Source organism: Odocoileus virginianus, chromosome 25 (assembly GCF_023699985.2).
Source record: "Odocoileus virginianus isolate 20LAN1187 ecotype Illinois chromosome 25, Ovbor_1.2, whole genome shotgun sequence".
In the NCBI taxonomy this organism is placed as follows: Eukaryota; Metazoa; Chordata; class Mammalia; order Artiodactyla; family Cervidae; genus Odocoileus; species Odocoileus virginianus.
The window spans coordinates 9,222,530-9,246,744 of record NC_069698.1 but is presented as its reverse complement, the minus strand read 5'-3'; the positions used below and the strand labels follow the sequence as shown (position 1 = coordinate 9,246,744).

The 24,215-nt window shown below is 37.0% G+C and overlaps 1 protein-coding gene across 2 annotated transcripts in view; it reads left to right on the top strand.

Annotated features, from left to right (window-relative positions):
* ZPLD1 (zona pellucida like domain containing 1) overlaps nucleotides 1–22,971 on the top strand; it is a 78,548-nt gene extending 55,577 nt beyond the window's left edge. For both annotated transcript variants that reach the window (XM_070454951.1, XM_020912870.2), the window contains 7 exons: nucleotides 621–693; nucleotides 5,174–5,271; nucleotides 7,403–7,483; nucleotides 11,208–11,379; nucleotides 13,631–13,739; nucleotides 19,901–19,930; nucleotides 20,544–22,971. In XM_070454951.1, the coding sequence (XP_070311052.1) occupies nucleotides 621–693; nucleotides 5,174–5,271; nucleotides 7,403–7,483; nucleotides 11,208–11,379; nucleotides 13,631–13,739; nucleotides 19,901–19,930; nucleotides 20,544–20,719 (739 nt within the window). In that variant the 3' untranslated portion in view covers nucleotides 20,720–22,971. The remainder of the gene's footprint in view (nucleotides 1–620; nucleotides 694–5,173; nucleotides 5,272–7,402; nucleotides 7,484–11,207; nucleotides 11,380–13,630; nucleotides 13,740–19,900; nucleotides 19,931–20,543) is intronic.
* The last annotated feature ends 1,244 nt before the right edge of the window (nucleotides 22,972–24,215 follow it).

Sequence of the window (24,215 nt, the reverse complement as noted above, 5' to 3'; positions counted from 1 at the left end):
CAAAGAGTCAGACAGGACTGAGCAGCTTTCACTTTTGGAGAAGGAAATGGCACCCCACTCCAGTCCTCTTGCCTGGAAAATCCCGTGGATGGAGGAGGCTGGTGGGCTACAGTCCATGGGGTCGCGAAGAGTCGGACACGACTGAGCGACTTCACTTTCATTTTTTCTTTATTCAGCAAATATTTATTATACACCTAATATGTACCATGCAAAGTTCTAACAGTGAAAAAAGTAAAAAAATTCCTGGTCTCATGAAGCTTATACAGAAATGGAATTGATGAAAATGTATTCGCATTAAATTCAGACTTTATTGGAATAAATTTTTTTTTCCCTGCAAGTCTCATATATGTAATAAAAATGTAAAAATAAGATTCCTTTATAAATGAAAAGATCAGAAAGAGGTTTGCCTTTATTTAGTCCCTCTTGCTTTTTGATTATTTATCTATTCAGTGATTTAAACAATATGCCCATTCCAGACCTAGTTATGTCAGGATTGCTCAAGATTTTGGTGCCTTGAATCTAACATTAAGGTGTGACTGAAGCTGTTACTTTATTTATTTATTTGAAGCTGTTACTTTAAACATCTCATCAGTGCCTTCCTTTTCCTCCATCTGTTTTAGGTCCTCAGCTGCCATTTCTGTGAGGGAGAACAACGGTACATTTGTCAGCACTTTGAACCTGCTCCTTTATAATGTAAGTTGATGGTCGAAGGACGTTATTTTTCTCTCTCACTGATCTAAGGAGCCATTTATGTGAATGGCTTTCCTATAAAAATCCACCAAAAGTTACATTAACACTGTTATACTTTGGTAATGTTTATTCATCTTCACCACCATTTCCAAATATCTTAGTGATAAAGGTATGCTAACAACTCCATTATTTTCCAGAAGTTGATAAATGATTTAAATTTTACTTCATACCTGTGATTCTGCGTAGTTACTCCAAATGTCTATCTACATTTATATGTATATATTTATTTATGTGTGTGTATGTGTAAACATTGTCAGGGTCAAGATTTTGGAAATAATATATTTGTGATAAAAAGATAGGAAAAGTCCAAAAGATACTTCATTTGAAGGCAAGATACTTGGTGTTCAATGTGTTAACATTTCCAGTGTGGGTTTTGACTGTTGTCAATTCTGTCATATCTGAAACAGTTTGGGTTTGACTACATAGCATTGTCTAAACTTTTGTCATATAAATATTGACAGTGGCAGCAAAATGTGAAAAATATATGAATTTCTATTTATAACTCTAACATTAATCCCCCAAATGATATTTTCATGTTGATTAAAAATTTTATTCATACATTTTAAATGCCTGATTTAAATATCAATTTTTCAATATATCAACCAACATTTTTGTAAATTATGAATCTGATTTTTACATTATTATTCATGTCATCATGGCACTGAGTTATAATTCATGCAACTGATTTAAAAGTCAGTGCTTTATACTTTGCATATAATGAGCTATAAATATTGTAGTAGAGCACTTTCAAAGGCATTTAAAAAATCATGTTTATAAGTTTGTAGTCTGACACCACAGAGCTCTAAACAACGAATTAAAATGTGTTGGAATGAAGATTGCCTTTCTGTCATTTCTAAACTTTCTTATGCAAGGAGAAGCTGCCAAGATCCTTGGTTTTACAATACTCAGCAAATATGTGCCAATATTCATTCCTAATATGACCAGATATTTATTACTGTTGTAAGCAATATTTTTAAATTGGAAAGTTTCTATCTGTTAATTTATATGTGTAATCTCCCTGAGGTAGAATTGTGATGATTGCCCTGGATTCAATATTATTTGTTACAATTGACTGAAGCAAAGATGAGAATTCCTGTTCTTAAAAGAGTGAAAAATATACTCACATGACATTTAAGGATACCACTATTTTCTGTGAAATTAAGCTATTCTTTCTGTAGAAAAGTAGAAAATAAAAATTTAGAAGTGTGGACTTGAGGAGAGCTTTGCTATTAAGCTCTTTCCTTTATCATTAGAAATAGTATAGCAGTCCGGTTGCTAAACTAGACCTAATCCTTCAAAGAGTTCCTAGAATCTTAGTGCCAAATAAAAGCCTATAATTTGATGATAACCTAAGATTTTAATTTGATAGTTAAATGGTAATTATTTGCTATGACTATAAACAAAATACATAGTATCAAAATCATTCTCATTTTTAACCAATTTGCAATGATATTACTAATGGTTGAATTAACACATTGAAATTTGAAATTTGCTTACCAAACAGTTATCTGATAAAACTCAACCACTTCCCTACAAACTTGTTGTTTTTGTTTTGTCTTTTTTTTTTTTTAATCAGCAAACTGTTTTTTTAGAGAAGTTTTAGGTTTATAGAAAAATTGATCTAAAAGTACAGAGAATTCCTATAGACCTCCAGGGCCTACATACAGTTTCCTTTATTACTTACACCTTGCATTATGGGGCATGTGGCATATTGCTTATAATTTATGAACCAATATTGATATATTAAGTAATTTTCATAGTTTACATTTAGGTTAATGCTTCATGTTATATATCCTATGGGTTTTAAAAACTGTGCATGGCATATGTCCATTATTGTTGTATCATATAGAAGAATTTCACTGCCTCAAACTAATTTTTTAACTTGGCACCATTGTAGTATTTTGCCATCTTTCAGGACATTAAAAAAACTAGCAATTTATACTGGAAAAAAATTTTTGTTATTGTTCAGTCACTAAGTCATGTCTGACTCTTTGTGACCCCATGGACGGCAGCATGTCAGGGTTCCCTCTCCTTCACTATCTCCCGGAGTTTGCTCAAATTCATGTCCATTGAGTTAGTGATGCCATCCAATCATCATCCTCTGTCGCCCCCTTCTCTTCCTGCCCTCAATCTTTCCCAGCATCAGGGTCTTTTTCAATGACTTGGCTTTTCAAATCAGGTGGCCAAGTATTGGAGCTTCAACTTCAGCAGCAGTCCTTCCAATGAATATTTTGACTTGATTTCCTTTAGGATTGACTGGTTTGATCTTCTTGCTTTCCGAGGGACTCTCAAGAATCTTCTCCAGCATCACCATTTGAAAGCATCAATTCTTTGGTGTTCAGCCTTCTTTCTGGTCCAACTTTCACATCTGTACATGACTTCTGAAAAAACTATAGTTTTAACTAAACAGACCTTTGGTATATTTTAATGAATTTATCCAAAACCATATTTATTATTTGTTTGAAACTCTAACACTTAGGTACCCAAATGTGATTTTATTGTAGCATTTCAAACTAAGTATTATGTTACAACCATTCGGGGCCATATTTTCCTATTTTATATGCAAAGGTTTTGATTTCTAACCCTTGCGAATTATGAAAAGTTATATTACATACCTATTACTCTTATTCTGTGGTTAGCTATTTGAAAAGGAAAATTTGTACTGAATGTGGATTCAGTACAATTATTTCTGTGTGTTATGGGATTCACTGAATGTACTTAGGAAAATTTTGCTTGTAAAAAATAATGACATTTATTGATTTTGTGATTTCAATATGTGCAGTTTACCTCGAGTTGACCTTGGCCCTTATTCTTGCATAATATAAATAGATTAGTTTTCTTCTCTGTGGCAATTAAGTGAGGATGATTTTGAATTTGAATTGCACCTAGGTAATAGTGTCTTCTGAGCAGATACACAGAGTAAATCTAAAACTGGGATATGGTAATGATGAATTATTTTTAAAGTTGAAGAAGAAATCTAAAATGAATATAATTGATTTTAGGGATAATATTTACTAACAGGAGTAAGGCAACTATAGAAAATAAAATCTAAACATTACTGTTTAAAAGAGTTTTAGGAGAAAAAGGTGATAATTAAGATTAAGCCATAGCTGAGTCATATCATTTGCAAATGACTTTGTAATATAATATTTGTAAAAAAATGAAGTAAGATCCTTTGGGACAATACCGATGCAAGTACAAGATGAATGAGCCATAATAGTCGATGAAGTGTGTATAACTTGAAGACGTTGAAAAAGGGAGCCAGGAAGAGAACTAATTAAAAATACTACCTATGAGAAATGGTAGAGGAGCTGTTATCATTTATCACAGAAATACAGAAAATAAGTACAGCATATAATCCCTCACTTATCAGGCTTTATTTGGGAATGAAATGTTCCACATGAATGCAACTCTTTCAAAAGTGAAGCATCCAAGTTATTATTGTTTTAAGTTTCAAAATTCAGTATCTGTTGTTTCTTCCCAGCCTTCTGAAACAGAGGGAGCTGTGTATTCTGCCTTTGCTTGATGATGTTGAGATTTCATTAAATATTTCCCTTTGCTGCAAAATAGCTTTATCTTCAGAGTTACTAAATTTGGGGGAAACAGTTTGTCTCCATGCTAAATGATTTGACAACTTAGATTTTGAGAAGTTTTTTCTTTATTCTTCATTTTTTTTTTCTGCTTTTCTGTACTACCAATTTCTAACTTGCTTCCATAATCTACTGTAGATTGGGGAATTATATAAATTAGCTCTGCAGAATTGGTCTAAACTAAGGATAAAAGGTAGAAATGAAGTCCTAAGACATCCTTCTATAAGTCCTCACCATGTTATCTAGTACAGGAATTCCATAGCATGCATTTTTGACAACTTGGAGAACATACTGGTCCCTTGTTTGTTTTTGTTTTCAATTAAATTCTGGTAATTTTAAATTGTGAGATAAGGGACTTTGGGTTAATAAGAGATTATTAAAAGTATAAAGATTTACAGCTCCAGTAGCAAAGGGCTTAAACTGAAGCAGATATAATTTAAATAAACTGAATATTAGCTACTAATATAATTTAAATAAATGAAATATGAATTTAAATAAACTGAATATTAATAGTTGAATATTAGCCAAACTAAATACTAACCTCTTACTAGTAACCATTGCATATAATTTAAATACACTGAACATTCATCATCATAACTGATAAACTATGGACATGAAAAGATTTATGCATGGAAGTGAGTTTGTTACTTGGATATGCTTTAAGAACAGTTCGGCCAAAAACTAGAGGATTAACTAGGTCCTTTTCAGAGTTGGTTCAGTAAATTTATGTTGATTTGCTCTCTCTTTTTTTAATAGGACATTATTGTCTTAAGTAAACGTGCTGTTGTTGGGAAGGCAATGATGGATTAATTGCTTATTTTTTTTATTATTAGGATTCGACCTACAATCAGCAGTTAATTATCCCGAGTATAGGACTACCTTTGAAAACCAAAGTATTTGCAGCTGTGCAAGCCACTAATCTGGATGGCAGGTATTTTCAAGCTCCTGTCTTTTTGTTGGTTAAAACATTTTGGCCGCCTAAAGCCTGATGAATCTTAGTAGCTCATTCACTTAAAAAAAATATTGTCATTGCCACACCATTTAGGAATGCCTAATTAATAGGCCTGCCTCTTGAGAAACCTGTAGGCAGGTCAGGAAGCAACAGTTAGAACTGGACATGGCACAACAGACTGGTTCCAAATAGGAAAAGGAGTACGTCAAGGCTGTATATTGTCACCCTGCTTATTTAACTTATATGCAGAGTACATCATGAGAAACGCTGGGCTGGTGGAAGCACAAGCTGGAATCAAGATTGCCAGGAGAAATATCAATAACCTCAGATATGCAGATGACACCACCTTTATGGCAGAAAGTGAAGAGGAACTAAAAAGCCTCTTGATGAAAGTGAAAGAGGAGAGTGAAAAAGTTGGTTTAAAGCTCAACATTCAGAAAACTAACATCATGGCATCCGGTCCCATCACTTCATGGCAAATAGAAGGGGAAACAGTGGAAACAGTGACTGACTTTATTTTTCTGGTCTCCAAAATCACTGAAGATGGTGATTGCAGCCATGAAATTAAAAGACGCTTACTCCTTGGAAGTAAAGTTATGACCAACCTAGACAGCATATTAAAAAGCAGAGACATCACTTTGTCAACAAAGGTCTGTCTGGTCAAGGCTATGGTTTTTCCAGTGGTCATGTGTGGATGTGAGAGTTGGACTATAAAGAAAGCTGAGCACAGAAGAATTGATGCTCTTGAACTGTGGTGTTGGAGAAGACTCTTGAGAGTTCCTTGGACTGCAAGGAAATCCAACCAGTCCTTCCTAAAGGAGATCAGTCCTGGGTGTTCATTGGAAGGACTGATGTTGAAGTTGAAACTCCAATACTGTGGCCACCTGATGCGAAGAGCTGACTCATTTGAAAAGACCCTGATGCTGGAAAAGATTGAGGGCAGGCGGAGAAGGGGACGACAGAGGATGAGATGGTTGGATGGCATCATCGACTCAATCGACATGGGTTTGGGTGGACTCCGGGAGTTGGTGATGGACTGGGAGGCCTGGGGTGCTGCGATTCATGGGGTCGCAAAGAGTCGGACACGACTGAGCGACTGAACTGAACTCAATAAATAGAAATAAACTGCAAGGATGAAAAGGTGATACTTTCAGTCATTAACTGGAAAATAACATTTCTTCCCTTAAAGAAGGAGAGGTAGTGACTGGAAGAGGGCATGGGGAGAGCTCTGCGGCTACCAGAATATTCTGCTTTTTCATCTGAAAGATGCTTAGTCAGCTGCAGTAATTTTGTGACCACGTGGCCTGTATATTTTCTATGTGCGTGTTTCCCTGCATGCTCAATTGCTCTTGTCATGTCTGACTCTTTGTGACCCCATGGACTATAGCCTACCAGGCTCCTCTGTTCATGGGATTCTCCAGGAAAGAGTACTGGAATGGATTGCCATGCCCTCCTCCAGGGGATCTTCCTGACCCAGGAATCACACCTGTGTCTCCTGCATTTTCTGCTTTACAGGTGGATTCTTTATTGCTGAGCCACAGGGGAAGTCCTCCTATGTGTGTGTTAATATTCAATAAATGTTTATTTAAAAAAAACAAAAGAACTCTGGCCCACAACTATATATAACAATCCCCAGAAACATCTCTGCAAAATAACCAAATTAGTCATTTTTTCTGATTCTTAGAAAATCCAGAATGATCAAAATTGAAAGGAAATTCAAAAGTGAAGATACATTTCTACCTTAATAAAAAATTATAACATGTATATGATTTATTTTGGGTTTCTCATATATTATTATTTAAACTTTGCATCCTGAAGAGATTGGTGCTCTTGAGAAATTTGATTCTACTTTGCTTTCTCACTTTTTGTCTTCTTGGCATTTCTGTTCTTGGTTTTATGTGATACTTGATGTGCGATGGTAATTTGTTGCAGACTTTTAAACACTCTGAGTTTAGGAGAACATTTTATTAAAGAAGAAGTCTCAGGAAATAACTAGTTAAAAAACTATATTCCCTGGAGTAAGATGTTTGTGAATATCTACTTCCTTTGGGTTAATAACTAATATCCAAAGGAGACTCTGACTCTCGATTGTTCTTCCTTTTCCTTGCAGATGGAATGTCTTAATGGATTATTGCTACACGACCCCATCAGGGAACCCAAATGATGATACTCGATATGATCTCTTCCTTAGGTTAGTGTCTAAGCCTTGTATTGATAGCAATAATTAAATTGTAGATAATTCCAATAGAAAACTGAAGACAGATGAATTATAAGGTACTTTTATAGCTTATAAATTTAAAGTTTTACATTCTGAACAAAAATTAAAATATAGTTGGAAGTGTAAAAGTGGAGAACAGTTTTCAACATGAAATGCTGAAAAGGCTATTGTTGGATGAAAGTTACAAGTAAGTTTGGCACATCAAAGATGTTTTATTCATGTTTAGGTCATATGGGAATATTTCATTGTCTTAGGAAAAGCATGGTTAGGAGATTATTGGCAATAAGAGAAAGGCAGTGACTATTTTTATGAAACTAGACTGTCTCTTGGTATGTCAAAAGGAGAGTAAAATTAAAGTAATGGTGTGGATAATTTAGACCCAATAATGCTTTTCTTCATTTATCAGCATTTAAAATGAAAACCTACCACCCCCCCTTTTTTTTTAATCAGATCCAATAACTTTGACTTCATTCCCCAATAGACAGTGATAGAGTGAATGTAATCTACATTTGGCAAAAAGGGACATTGATCATAAAAACATTCAGTCATCCTAGCTCCTTTTCAGCGTTTTTATCTGACAGGAGAACAGACTTGAGAGTCAAGCAACGGCTTCTCATCATGCTTATAAAATGCAGTCGGCTCTGATCACTGCACATTGACACATGATGGGAATAGTATGATGGGAAATCAAAAGAATAAATTTTATTGGTTAATCAAGGTTAAGGTGCTACTCAAGAGGGTATGATCAAACTGACACTCATCCTATTGCAGGAAGTGTTCATTTGGTTAACATTTTTGGGAAACAATATCCTTAAAAAAAATCCTTAAAAGCTTTCATATCTTTTGATTCTACATTTGTGAATTAGGAAGCATATTCTAGAAGTATTTATCATCTTATCTATCAGTGCTATTTAGAATAGTAAAAATAGGAACCAACTGCATGTTCAGCAGCCAGGAAATGGGTAGGTGAATTATGGAGAACCAGCAAGTTGAGAGCTCACATAGGCATTATAATCATACAAAGATATTTATAAAATAGAAAAAAAGATTGGTTCTATTTTATCTCTTCCTCTTCTGTCTTCTTGATAGTCCTGTCTTTATAAATATGTGGTTCTTTACCATTTAAATGTATTAAAATATGAAATGAAAGAATCAGCATACACAATTGTACAATTGACCTTATTTATGGGACTGCAAGGAGATCCAACGAGTCCATCGTAAAGGAGATCAGTCCTGGGTATTCATTGGAAGGACTGATGCTGAAGCTGAAACTCCAGTACTTTGGCCACCTCATGCGAAGAGTTGATTCATTGGAAAAGACCCTGATGCTGGGAGGGACTGGGGGCAGGAGGAGGAGGGGACGACAGAGGATGAGATGGCGGGATGGCATCACCGACTCGATGGGCATGAGTTTGAGTCAACTCCGGGAGTTGGTGATGGACAGGGAGGCCTGGCATGCTGCAATTCATGGGGTTGCAAAGAGTCAGACACAACTGAGTGACTGAACTGACTGACTGATATATTATAGAAAAGAATGTAAGGAAATATTTATACATCAAAAGATTCACCATGGTTATGGATGCACGGTAAGATGGTGGATCATTTTGCTTTGACATTTTTGTTTATCTATAATATATAGAAATTTCACAATTTCTATAATCATTGCATATTATAATTGGAATATGATCGTTAGACTTCTAGTATGACTATGGTTTCAGCTTAGTTCTTCTTTCAGTTTTCTTTTTGGAAACTATAGAGTCTGAAATGGGTCCCCAAATGACATTTTCAGTGAGATTAGGAGGAAAAGAAAACCTAGAAATTACAAAATATTTGTTAGTGTTGATAAAATTAGTTAATAAGATCAAGACATACAGTATAGGAAGAGGCTGGGAGGAAGTGGTGTGGGACGAGGTGGCCGGAGAAGTGGGGAAGAAAAGTGAATGCTGAGGGTGCCAGTGCCACAGAACCTAGAAACAGCCTGGAGAAATGCACGCCTACAAGAACAGAGAATCATAAGCTAACTGAAGCGAGAAAAAAGAGGTGAACACAAAATTCATAAAATACAAGAGAAAGGAGGAAATCTACAGGAAATGAGAAGGTTATGATACTACCAGATGTTGCAGTTAATAGACACTCTAGAGTTATTAAGAAGTATGATATTATGTGAGGCTAGACACGTAGATAAAAATTTACAATATTCAGTTGAAAATAGATCCAAAGCATGGTAATTTATTAGGTGATAGAGTGTGATGATATGCAAATCAGTGGGATTGACAGAGATTTTTAAAAACAGTGCAGAACAGTAGGTAATCATAAGAAAAATAAAATATGAGATCTGTACTTTGCTTATTATACTGTGATAAACTTTAAATGGATTATTAATTTAAATGTAAAAACTACAGCTTTAAAAATGGTGGGAGAGAAGATGCAAAATATCATTAGAACTTTGGAGTATGGAAAATCATCTTTAGCACACATACAAGAAGCCATAAAATAAAATATTTAAAATTAAATTATATATACAAACATATACATGCATATACACACAGGCACACACACAGTGAGGACTGTCCAAAGCCAAACAACAAAGTAAAACAATTTGCAATTTATGTAACAAACAAGGAACCACATTTCTTAAAAACCAAGGATTTAAAGGAAACAGAAAGGAAAGGCCAATAATACAATTAAAATTTGGGCAAAGAACATAAATTTCAGATAAAGAAATACAAATGGCTCTCATATATATGAAAAATGCAGATATTCATTCACACTAACAAAAAGGTGAAATAATATTACATGATGATGGTTTACTGTCCCTGTCAAATAGGGAATAATCCAGAATTCTATGCATATACTTTGTTGATGTAGCTCTGAGGGAAATTAAGTATTTTTATACATTACTGGGGCAGTACAAAATGTGGCAATACTTACATAGAGGGCAATATGGCAAAGTCTGTAGAATGATCCTTACAGACATATTGTGTAGACAACCCAGCACATTTTCCAAATGATGTATTGTGAGGCTGTTCATTACTGCTTTGTAAAATTCAAAAGATTCAAAACAAGCAAGGGTATATACATGGGACACAGGTTGAGTCAACTCTGGCACATGTGCATGATGAAATAGTATACAACTGTGAGAAAAGATGAAGGAGACTCTATTGATACAGAGAGATCTCTAAGTTACATTGTTAAACTTTGAAAAGGCAAGATAGAAAACAGTATAGAGAGTTTGCTGTGATTCGTTTAAGAAGAGGGGAACATGAGAATATGTGCTCCTGTTTCTGTTTGCATGTGTCCTGCGAGGCTGCTGTAACATGTGAGGTCACCTCAGGCAGGCTTGTGTGTGACCTGGAAGGGCATGTACAAGGGCAAAGATGCAGAGAGAGATGTTTTATTTTGCATATTTTATGCTGTTTGGATTTTTCAACCTCTAAGAGTATGATTCCTCTAAAATTTGGCAGAAATATTGTAATCATAAACTGATTTGTTTAAATTTTATGATCTATGGTCACTCCTACATATATGTTGGATTAGCTTATTTTCTTATTACAAATCTGTAACACGGCACAATTTTGTTAGCGCTTAATGTAATGGATGCTGGGGAAACCCTCTTAATATTGCAGAAATTAATGTACAAGTCATGGTGGGTTGGTACTTTCCAGTATTAATTGTTTTCACTTTCTCTACCACGCAGCTGTGACAAAGATCCTCAAACTACCATCATTGAAAATGGTAGAAGCCAGCGGGGCCGCTTTTCTTTTGAAGTGTTCCGATTTGTGAAACACAAGAATCAGAAAATGTCTACTGTCTTCCTGCACTGTGTTACCAAGCTCTGCAGAGCTGATGACTGTCCCTTCCTCATGCCAGTAGGTTTTTGATAACTTTTTTCTGAACTGTTGTATTAATCTAAGCTGAAGGATATCAAGTGTTAGGAACTTATTTCTACATAGAAAGTGAATATGCATCAGGTCAGATAGTTTGAAGTACAATTTTTTTCATTCATCGAGTAAAGATGTATTGAATACCTACTTTGTGCCAAGCATTATACTGGGAATACAGAGATGTGTGCCTGAATTCTGAATTTAATTAGCTTATCTGTTAGGAGCATGAGATAGTCAAGGAATAAAATATGACAAAATGTTATGATGCAAAGGCAGACATATATATGTGCTGTAGCAAAAGGCACTATTCATCATTGTGAGAGAGATGAAACAGAAGATGAGAGACTTGATGGAAGAGATGTGATTTTGGAGACAGAAACAGTCTACACCAAAGGATGGTCAAAGCAGCGACCCAAGAAACAGTAATCTGCGAACTTCCAGCCTCAGTCGGGCTATGGAGCGGATCAGAGGATGATGGGAAAACCTGTGGTGGGGGCAGGACTGGTGCTAGAAAGCTTCCCAGGGCCAGGGAATCCCTGGTATTAAAAGTTAAAAACTCTAAAAGCTGTGGATCTGTATTACATATGTGTTAATCACTCAGTCATGTTACCGCTGCAATCCCATGGGCTGTAGCCCACTAGGCTCCTCTGTCCATAGAGTGCTCCAGGCAAAAATACTGGAGTGAGTAGCCATTTCCCTTTTCAGGGGATCTTCCCGATCCAGGGATTGAAACCTGGGTCTCCAGCACTGCAGGCAGATTCTTTACTGCCTGAGCCACCGGGGAAGCCCAGATAGCTGCCACTGACATATACACCCATTTACTAGTGAAGAAATAAAATTCTATTTCTGACAGGCCCCCTAGGGTCATACCAATATTAACATGGATTAAGTAATGGCAATCCACTCCGCTGTTCTTGCCTGGAAGATTCCCTGGGCAGAGGAGCCTGGTGGGCTACAGTCCATGGGGTTGCAGAGTTGGACATGACTGAGTGACTGAGAATACACACACAAATGCAATATTAACCTGAGAAAAATGCAGTCATGTTTTTTGATTTAAAATAGCTTTAATGTCTGTACAGTCAAAGCTATGGTTTTTTCAGTAGTCATGTATGAATGTGAGAGCTGAGCGCTGAAGAGTTATGCTTTTGAACTGTGGTGCTGGAGAAGACTCTTGCGAGTCCCTTGGACAGCAAGGAGATCAAACCAGTCAATCCTAAAGGAAATCAGTCCTGGCTATTCATTGGAGGGACTGATGCTGAGGCTGAAGCTCCAATACTTTGGCCACCTGATCCAAAGAGCTGACTCATTAGAAAAGACTGATGCTGGAAAAGGTTGAAGGCAGGAGAAGAGGATGACAGAGGACAAGATGGTTGGATGGCATCACTAACTTAATGGGCATGAGTTTGAGCAAGCCCTGGGAGATGGTGAGAGACAAGGGAAGCCTTGTGTGCTGCAGTCCATGGGGTCACAAAGAGACATGACTGAGCAACTGAGCAACAAAAAGCTTTAGTGTGTTTATACGTGTGCTCTCCTGCTGCTGCTGCTAAGTCACTGCAGTCGTGTCTGACTCTGTGCGACCCCAGAGACGGCAGCCCACCAGGCCCCCCGTCCCTGGGATTCTCCAGGCAAGAACACTGGAGTGGGTTGCCGTTTCCTTCTCCAGTGCATGAAGGCGAAAAGTGAAAGTGAAGTCGCTCAGTTGTGTCCGACTCTTAGCAACCCCATGGACGGCAGCCTACCAGGCTCCTCCATCCATGGGATTTTCCAGGCAAGAGGACTGCAGAGGGTTGCCGTTTCCTTCTCTGATATGTGCGCTCAAATCCATGTATTTCTTTACAATCACTGATTATATTCATTCTGTATCAGGTGGGGTTAAATGAAGAGTCTGCATTTCCTTGGCTCTGTGCTGACCAATTTTTCAGGGAAAAGTTTATTAAAGGCTTGAGAGAAATAAAAGTAGAAAAGTTTGATAAACACATCTCTTTTTCAGGAGAGCTGTTGAGCTATGTAAATTAATGAGGTGATGCACAATTACATCAGAAGGAAATAAGAAATGTGGCCCAAGTCAGGATGAGAAACACTGTAGCGGTTATATGCAAAGTAATTAAACGCACAGAAGTAAATGAATAAAATTAAACATGTGGTATCTCTTCTAAAAGGATCTGCTTTCCAAATGGCCATAAAGAAACACTTCTGTGCCAGTGTGGAATTTCACTTATTTTCATTAACTCCTTAGGCTTGTGGCCACAGAGAAAGGCGAGATGTGGGGAGGAGGACCACTCTGAGTCCCCGGAGTACTTCTGGAAATGCCGTTCTCTCTGCGGGTCCCATCATTACTCGGAGTGGTAAGAGTGCGCCTCCTTTTGTGTGTAGTAATAGATGGTTCCAAAATGGCTTGTTCTTTAGCTTATAACCATGACTCAGAATAGTTCCTAAACAGCATTAATTAACTGTGAGACAAGATATATTTCTAGACAACTTTAATTTCATGGTAGTTTCCTCTTTATTCAACTTACAAAGGACAGTATTGCTTTTTTTTTTTTTATCACATTTCCCTTCACACAGACACACACAGACACACACACAGACACACACACACACACACACACACACACACACATAGGCTGCTGGACATGTTTCATTTGCCCATCCGGATCTACTCTGCGCCTCTCTGACCTAAAACACTTACCTCTGTGAGCTGCAGCCACTGGATGGATGCCTTGCCAAGTATAGTTTCTGGTTGGGCTAGACCAATAGGTGGCGCTGTCAGAGGATGGGTGTCAGGTTCACATGGCTCCCATCGGAAACAGTCTCCACTCAACCACTCTCTCAGAGTCCTGGAATCCCTCCCTTTAACCCACAGTCCTGGTAACTTGACTTTCTCTTGTGAATTCCCTCCATCTTTATAAAGTGAGTGAAGTGAAAATCGCTCAGTCGTGTCCTACTCTTTGCGACCCCATGGACTGTCCATGGAATTTTCTGGGTCAGAAGACGAGTGGGTAGCCTTTCCCTTCTCCAGGGGATCTTCCCAGCCCAGGAATCAAACCAGGGTCTCCGCATTGCGGGCGGATTCTTTACCAACTGAGCTATCAGCGAAGCCCCCATCTTTATAAACCGTCCTATTAAATCTCCTTAAATTATCAGTTTGAATACCAGTTGCTTCCTTCCAGGATCCTGAATAGTAATAGTTTGTAAATATCGGTACCAGTACACACATTTGTGCTCTTTTCTCTAATGGCCACAGTTGTTTATGCAATATATTCTCATATACACAAATATCTGTGCATGCGTGTCCATACACATACACATCCACTTACACACACTCTCCAAAGGGATACTGCTTTTATCAGTGTGAACCCAGAGACATCCAGAATTAGTTGGATCAGGAGTCCCCAACCTCTGGGATCTAATGCCTGATGTAGATCTGAGGTAAATCTGATAGAATAATAATAAAAATAAAGTACACAATAAATGTATTTCTCCTGACTCATGCAGAAACCATGCTCTTACCCCAACCATGGTCCATGGAAAAATTGTCTTCAACAAAACTGGTCCTTGGTGCCAAAAGTCTGGAGACTGCTAAGTTGGCTAAAATAGACATGCATTATAAACAAAACACACTGAAGTCTGAACAACTGGTTCTAGTTCAGCTTATGTCCTAGTAAGATGTAGGACTTGGCATTTTACTTCACTTCTCTGGGCAAATGTTTCTGTATTTTTTTCTTTTTCTTTTTTTTTCTCTTTATTTCTTTATTTTTAAAGTAAAAGATTTGAAAAAGTAGACTTTCAGGTTCTGTCTAACGCTATTGTTCTAAATTTGTCTAAAAACAAAAATAGAGTTTTGATTTGGATTATATGGTAATCATTTTTCCCTATTTTACATTAGGCATAGGCTATTATTATGTTTCAATTAGATTATTTTTACCTTTTCTCCCATACCTCCTATCCCACAGTGAAAAGAAAGTTTCATCTGAAAGAGATAATTAGGCAAAAAGTCATTTGGTTCTGAAAAATCCAGATAATTGCTTTCATTATTTACTTCTTTGTGTTTGTGTAGACATATTAGTAATAAAAAAAACTAATAGGCCATTTTAAATGCATAAATTTATTAGATATAAAATTTCAAACTTAGTTCATCCTCCTTGATAATTTGGAATATTTTGAATGGTTTGAAAATGACTGGTTTGTGGTTTGTCAGAGGCCCAATTCTTATCTCTAGCTGTCAGAAATAGCTCATAGAATTATACTGCATGGAAACTCAGTTCTTATTGCCAATAATTATGAATGAGTAGGCACAATGAAAAATATTCTTACTTCCATAGAGCATTTCAGTTTGTTGTAAGAAAAGAACCTTGAAAGTCACATCTCTCTGTGCATGTTGAGATGTAGGATAGTGGATGACTTTCCTCCTTATTAACCTCCTTGCTTCTTTCTTACATGGATCAAATCAAACTACCTATAACAAATTTTAAATAATTTGCAATTATAACATAGGGCTTCTCTGGTGGCTCAGTGGTAAAAAATCCTCCTGCAATGCAGGAGACCCAGTTTCAGTCCCTGTCAACCCATTTCAGTATTCTTGACTGGAGAATCTCATGGACAGAGAAGCCTGGCAGACTATAGTCCATAGGGTCTCAAAGAGTTGGACATGACTAAGTGACTAACACATTCACTTTCAGTATAATATGATTTCAAAAACAGAACAAAATTATTTAGATATCCAAATCCCAGTAGCAGTTTCTATTCCTGCTGTAGCTGACCAGCTATCCAGGCTTATAAGTTTCATCCATATCACGTCTAGTCATCCAAAATATCTATGGTAAAACCTCAAAGAACTAATGCTTTTGATAACAGTACCTCTGATGTCATGCCTGAATTTCTTCCTTTCCAACTGAGACTTGTTTCCACCTCAAAGATGACATTTATTCCCCAAAGCACTAAGGTTGTCTCTTAGTCACCTGGTCTCTCCACTGGTACAGCCCCACGGATCATGTTTAAACTTCATCTCTCTCTCACTCTCTGTGGATTTATTTCTCATGATTTTGATAAATAACCGTAGGATGGTCTTTATTTGGATATCACGGTGGCCTCACTACCTAGAGGACCATGTGTAATAATGTTTTCGCTGTAATACTATAATATCCTTACAATTAAAAAAAGTTAATTCCATGTAAACACAACTCTGGAGAAGGAAATGGCAACCTACTCTAGTATTCTTGCCTGAAAAATCCTATGGACAGAGGAGCCTGGTGGGCTACGGCACACGAGGTTGCAAAAGAGTCAGACATGACTTAGCAACTAAACAACAAACAGGACTCAGAAATCAAGCCATATCCATTCGCAGGCAAATTCTATATAAATTAAATGTCCAGTTTAATGACCAGGGCTACCTTATTCCCTTAGTTTCACTTTATTTTTACCTTAGTTCAGCTAGAATTTCTCTCTGTAGATCCTGTGGCTGATTTTCAAAAACAAGTCTAATTTCAGGCATGATTTCCTCACTTCAGAGTTCTCTGATACTTGGAATTTTTGCTCTGTTTACTCACTGAACCACTCCTTCCCGAAGACGTCTGGCTTGGGTCAAGTTTAAAGAGTTGTTAAACCTCAGTACTTCCATCTTGTTTTTATTTTAATGAAATCAAGTTCATTCTGTTTTTTTTTTACCCCATATTGTTTATCTTTTGTTAGCTGATTTAGAAAAATATATACATCCTCAGAATTCAAAATCCTCAAAGTTCATGAAATGTTCTTATTTTAGGCTCTGAAAGGCTATAATTATTTGGTAGGGAAACGCTTATCATGGGGCACAGTTCTGGAAATTTAAAGGTACAATTACTGAAAAACAATAGTGCCTATTTTTTTTTTTTAATATAGATTCCTGTGGAGAAGTCCAAGCCAAACTCTTGTTAAACTAGTGTCATTGAGTTTCATGGATAGGGAATAATTCACTCTGGCCTATTTATTTAGTCCCTGCATGGACAGCAACTCTTCTAGGAACTGGAAATAAAGCAGAGAAGAGGTCACAGTTTTTGCCCTCGGGAATCTTAGAATTCAAAGGTAGAGATGAAATGGCTACTCCATGACAGTGGAGAGTAAAAACTTCCAAGGTTCTCAACTTGAAATATGTGGTTCATTTTACCACATAGGTAATCGAAGACTTTAAAAAAAAAATAGTTTGCTTGTGCTCAGAAAGGAGAATATTCATTCTGTTATATCTTTGTGCGGATGTTCATGTTTTCCATTTATTTCAGCTACTTATCTGAGAGAGAAGCAGAGAATGACAGTCTATCTGCCACATCTGGCTTTTAAGCAGCTGTGGTATTGCTGCTATACTTTCCTACTATGAGTCCTCAGCTAGCTATATACTTTTTGAAGATCTCACCAGGTTTAGACTTCCAATCTGGTCAAATTTCATAAGATGACTTTTAGTGTAGATGTGTGCAAGACCAAGTTGGTGTGAGAAAAAAAACTGGTGTGTGGTGATAGAAAGTTCCTGGAAAATCACTACCACCTCTTTCTAGACAGAGCTTTGATTTTTCTTTTAATTGCAATGATCCTAACATTGCAGGACATCAGGAAACAGCAGATAACAGATAACCTTATTCTCTCTAACCTTATTTAGTTATCAAGTACAATTGCAAACAATATCCAAGTATTACACATTCTGATTGTAGCCATCTGCCAAAGGTAGGATGCTTTCAGATTTTCAGAGTCCTGGAACCTGCAGCTGATGTAGTTCATTTGGCACTTTTGTCCCCACATGGAGATTTTGTCCACACCCAAGTCCTTGTGGGTTACAGCTGGAATGTTGTTCTTACAAAAGTGCTGGTAGTAACATAAAAGAGGAGGGGATATTCTGATTTCTTCTGTTAATCTGAAAGTGCAGAAAATAGGTCATTACATTCATGGAACTTTTGCTTAATTTGAGATATATAGGAGGAAGCTTTTTACTCTTTAATAGAAACCTTTTTTTAAAGAGTAAATAAATGCAATTCCTAAACAAAGAATAACTTTTAGAAAGGAATTTTAGAGCATGAGATATTCTCTTCCCTATCCTCGTGAGGCATCTTGTTTTGGGAAAGGGGCACACAGATCTTTTGGATCAATGAATCACAGTGTGCACATTCTATCTGTTTCCATGAGAAGCAGCTGTCCTCGTAGGACAGTGTTAGTTGGAGGTTAGCATTTTGCTAAACATGTCTTATAATGAAAACTGGTAATTTTTTTCTTTTTGTCCCAGCAATGCATTACACCATTCTAAAGAATAGTATGAATGAATGCTCTATTTATTTTGGACATTGTACTTCAGGATCAAACAGCAGAACCATCATTTCTGCCAACACTCATATGTTTGAAAAGAAATGCCATCAGCTGTTCTATAAACATCTCACAAGCTTCTCCCATCAGTTGTTTCAAATATTAATCCCGGAGTTTTGTCGCTTGAGATATTTATCTTTTTTTACTAAAAACATTTTTCACACTTGCTAGTTTATATTATTTTAGGAAAAGGACTCTGAAACTGAGCTTTTATTTAAGCATATGTTTACTTTATTATAAAGGCTGTGACAGATGGAAGTTTCTTCATCTGTAAAATGGGAGTAGCAATAATATCTAAACCATATGGCAATTATGAAAATTAAATGTGATAACATATGAGATGGCATTTTGTATACTGTGTGGCATTACACACATATTAATTGTAATAATATTTATATTCCAGAAGCACTAGCCAACTGCACACATTTTGTGATTCAAATAGTATAGACACACATATACACCCACGTGTTTAAACACAAATATAAAATCCACTTGCTGTATAAGTTCAAGGGTTAATTGCTATATGATTAAAAAGTGGGTAACAAAAACTGGGAAACCAAATGAATGTGTTCACTGCATCTGTTATATTTGTCAGGGAAAAGTGAAGAACCAACAGCTTCAGTCTCTTACTTAACAAATGCAAATAATTACAACTCAAGCTCAAGAGTCATGTTTTCCCTCCATTTAGTTATTAAGTACGAATTTATCTATTTGGAACTTGATGCTTTTTGCAGAATATGATGGAAAAATTGGCATCACTTAAAATAGAGTGGCACTAAATAATGAATATTTCTCTATAAAAGAATAATAAATAGCAGGTTATACAGCTCTAAAAAATGTATTAATAGTAGCTGTTAACAATTACTGCCCCCACTAACCTGACTGGAGATATAATGATAAAGTGAAGTCAGCAGGAAAGAATTTAGTGTAGTATGTTTTACGATTTTATTTGTACACCCAGAGCAGTGTCAGAGTGTAGATATGGAGGAATGGATAGATGAAGAAATCTTGGACATGTGGAACAGGAAATGAGAAAGCAGACAGTCTAGGAGACTTTCATTATTGCCTTTCCCAAAGAGCTTGTGGATGAAGGTGAGGGGACATATAGGTAAAAAGCAATTACAGAATTAGACATTGGCAAATATTTGGAGACACAATATTACTTTTGTTTCTCTTTTCTTCCCCTCAGATGAGACGCCAACCAACAATTCACAGCTTGGTAAGATAATTAACATATGTTGAAAGTGAAAGTATAATTTTTAAAAAATGTTAAGTATTTTTTGGTAATTAGTTGCAAAGCTGTCATCAACTAAATATAATGAGCTCTAGTTTTACAAGTTTATTGCATTTTAAATAAGTTCACTGAGAATTTCTGAACTCATATGCAATCTGTTGGTCAATTTTTATAGCATATTATAAATGAAATTTTTGGCTACTCAGGGGATACCAGGCCTCTAAATTGTACAATGCTTTGGGCTAGCTGGTAGCTCAGATCATAAAGAATCTGCCTGCAGTGCAGGAGACCAGGTTCAATCCCTAGGTCAGGAAGATCCCCTGGAGAAGGGAATGGCTACCCAATCCATTATGCTTACCTGGAGAATTCCACGGACAGAGAAGCCTGGCCAGCCTACAGGCCATGGAGTCGCAAAGAGTTGGACATGACTGAATGACTGACAGTTTTGGGTAATGAATTGAAGTCAAATAAATTGTAGCATAATCTGATACTATTATTCTACAAGATACTGCTGACAGATGCTTTGCAGGCATAAATTGGATAAGTTAAGATAAATCTGATGTTGGATCTTCTCACTGAGTGTGTTTATTACTTGCAGGTTCTGCGAATGAACCTCATTTTCAGCTGAACGCTGTCACCAGTGCCCTGATATCAGGAGTGGTCATTCTGGGAGTCATGAGCTTTTCCCTGCTTCTGTGCTCACTGGCCCTGTTACACAGGAGGGCGCCCGCCAGCTTGGTGTTGAATGGCATACGAAACCCAGTCTTTGACTGACTGTCACAGGCCCCTGCTCTCCAGAGAGGGTTTCACTGACGCTACAGTGTGTGACTGCAGTTGAATGCCAGCCAGCATTTGGTATTTGCAGGCTGGATAGGTTTCAGTGTAGCTTGTTAGCATTAACAATAGTGAGAGAATTTTGATAATGTTGTATGGCAATATTTGTATGGCACCTCTGGGTATACTGACAATAAGAATCAACATTCAGGATTTAGATCTTACAAGATCTGCCATTATTTCAGTTCATTTCAATTTTCTTTCACTATCGGTTTTGGAGGGAAAAGGTGGCCATAGAAAAAAATATTTGTTGCATTTTACCCCCTAAGTATTAAAAACCATTGTGATGGCACTTAGATTTGCATATATAGTCCTGAAATGAAAGTTGTTTTTTGTTTATTCAGATAACTGCAGCTTGGGGATAGGTTTTAATTGGATTAGCCAATTTGGACACCTGAGATGTAATTTCTCATTCTATGACCTCCTACGTTTTTGGGTGATTTCCATGTCTGAAAACTACATGAAGAAACCAAAAAATAAAAACTTGGGTAATATATCCTAACCTGGAGGGAGCATCCATTTGTGCAACAAACAGTGAAAGTAGTTGTTAGCCTCTACAGGATGCTAAGTGGCACTTGATCATCATTCATCTGGCGGAAGAAGCTGCGATCAGTTTTCTCCTGGTTCAAGCGAGCACATCAGCACGTGTTCACTCTGCTTCCAGGTAAACCCCCAGCTGCTGCCACAGTTCTGCAACAACTGAAGGCTGTTCTGAATTCAGGAACCATCATGTGGGAAGACAAGCAGTGATTGTGGGAGAGGACACTGTCCCCACACACAGCATAGTGTTCCTGGGCAGGCTTTTAACCACCTAGGTTCCTTTCTTTCCCTAGAACAAAGAGGAAACAGGTTACATGTGTTTTGCAGAACTTTGTTGGGATCTCCATGGGGGGAAAAATGTTTCTTTTCTAGTTGGAGGAGGCCTACTTTTTCAGAAATAGTGTTTTCCTCTAATAGTAAACTACAAGAAGCAGTTTACTTTTTATCAGTTTTGGAAACGTTTTAAAAAGCCAAATTTTAAACCTATATTCTTACAGAAAAAAAATCAACCTTTCCTTTGTCTAATTTATTCATGCAGCGGAGCAAATAAAACAACTCAATGATAAACAGCAAAACCTAGCATGTGCAGCTACTAAAAGTGCTGTTTATAATGGTAAAAACTGCTGTAGAGACTAGTTGCTATTTAACATTCGTGACCCATTATTCAGGACTCAATTTTACCAAACAAGTTTGTGATGCAAAGCACTATGCATCTGTTTCAAATGCATCTGTTTCAAACTAGATCTGTTTCAAATGAAGTGCCTGTGCACTGAAGTTAATAGTTAAATCAGTTATCAAATTAAAAAAAAAAACACTTTTTCTCCAATTTTCCTGAACTGTTCAGAAAAAAGTATTTGTATTACCCTAATTAGATGTAGAGTAATAACCGCTTCAACTTTCTCTTTCAAGGAATAGACACAATCAGAGGGAAGTGGGATCTATAAAGTCTCTGGGCAATTTCTTCAGTATAACAAAGTCTAAGACTTAAAAAGCCAATCTCCTCTTCCTCATGTTACTTCAAAATAACTTCAAAATGCTTGAAGTAACCAGTCTGAACTTTGTCTGTATTAGCAGTTTATTTACTAACATAAAGGGAAAAATCTTACAAAAAAGCATGAGCCGTGCTATTTATATGACCCTCCATGTACATGGATAGCATTGGAATATTCTGGTAAATCTGTTTCAGATACTGTAAGTGACTTGCCATTGATCTAAGTATTAAATCCCGTGAATAGGGCATTATGTCATTGAAACTGGTTTGTCAGTTTGGTTTTTGTGCTTTGGGGATCACTACCATTTCAGTGGTTAACCTTTTGAATTCTAGACTGTTCTCTAAAACAGAATAATGGGCATATCACTTTGCAAGCAACTTAAATTACATATTATTTTTTCCACCTTTAATGTTATGAATGTGTGGTCCAGAGCTATAATGAGACAAACCAGTTTGCTTTAAATAGCTTTATTCTTATAAACCTGCAGTTATATGTATCATTTAGTTATACTGAATATTCCAGTTATTATAGTGTGAAAACCTTACAAAATATGTGCAAATATTCCTTCAGTTTTAATACCTCAAACTGTTTTTTGCACTTCAGGGGTAAGGTGTGATGACATGTAAAAGATGATTGTTTAATAAAATAATTGTAAATGGAGATCTTTTATAAAGTGACTCTTTTTGTTGTTTTTTTTTTTTTTAAGATATACTTCTTATGTTGTTTTTAAGCTATAATGGAAATACATTGTGTCTACTCTCAATATTCTATTCCTACTGTTACAAACTTTCAGAAAGATGGAACTTGAAATAAGCTGCCTAATGCACCTGGGAAGGGCAGTAGCTGTAGGCGAGATGAAGCCTGCCTCTCCACCCTGTTTCAGCAGTCCTGTGCTGGGAGCATATTCATGAGCTCAGCCGAGGGTAAAGAAGTACTTTACCTTGAGTTTGAGCTCTGATTAAAACTGAGCCTATGATTTTTTTTTTTTTTTTTAAATTCTGAGGGGAAAGTAAAAACTGGAAAGACAGGAACTCAGCTTCAGTCCAGAGTTGCATAGTCTCTCATGACAGTTCTGTCAGGGTCTGGCTGTCATTCCTTGTTTTGGAATATGACATAGCACTGAGGAGAAATCCTTTTCCTCACTTAGGGAGAATCCAGTCTTACAGAAGTGAGTTTCTCTGGGTCCTCAGGTATTGGCAGTTAGCTTTGGGAGCAGCACAGACATCATGGTCCATGAAGCAGCATTATTCCCTCTGGAGAATGTGAGGCAGGGAATTTCTAGAAGCTGGAAAAGAGCAGGAGAGAAGTATATGGGAGACACTTGTTTGCAGGCACAGGAGGCCTAATCTGAAGGATCTTCTGAGCACTTGGTAGGAGAGGGCTGTAACAGGGTGGAGAGCCTTCTGCAGGGCAGTGGGGGCTGTTAGGCTGGCACGCATTTGCTTTCATTTTATATTTATAAGGGAAACAGCAAGCTGACCATAGATCAATTGCTTTCGAAAATGAAGTTCCTCAATTATTTATGAGTGGGGAGGCATTTAGTACAAAGCAATCCAAATCTGTAATTTAAAAAAATATATACTTGGGTAGTAAACAAAACAAATACCAGGGTTAGTGGGTGTTTTAGGGTTCTCTAGAGGAAAAGAACTAATAGGATGTATGTATATAGAGAGATTTCTTTTAAGGAATTGGCTTTCATTATTATGGAGGCTGACAAGTCCCAAGATTACCAAGGGCAAGATGGGACCCAGGCAAGCTGATGAGGTGTTTCCAGTCTGAAAGGCAACAGGCTTAAGCCCCCAGAAGAGCTCTTGTTTCAGTTCTAAAGGAAAGACTAAACCAGTGTCCCAGTGAGAAAGGCCGTCAGGCCTTCCTGGGCCTTTCAGGGAGGAATTTCTCCTAGT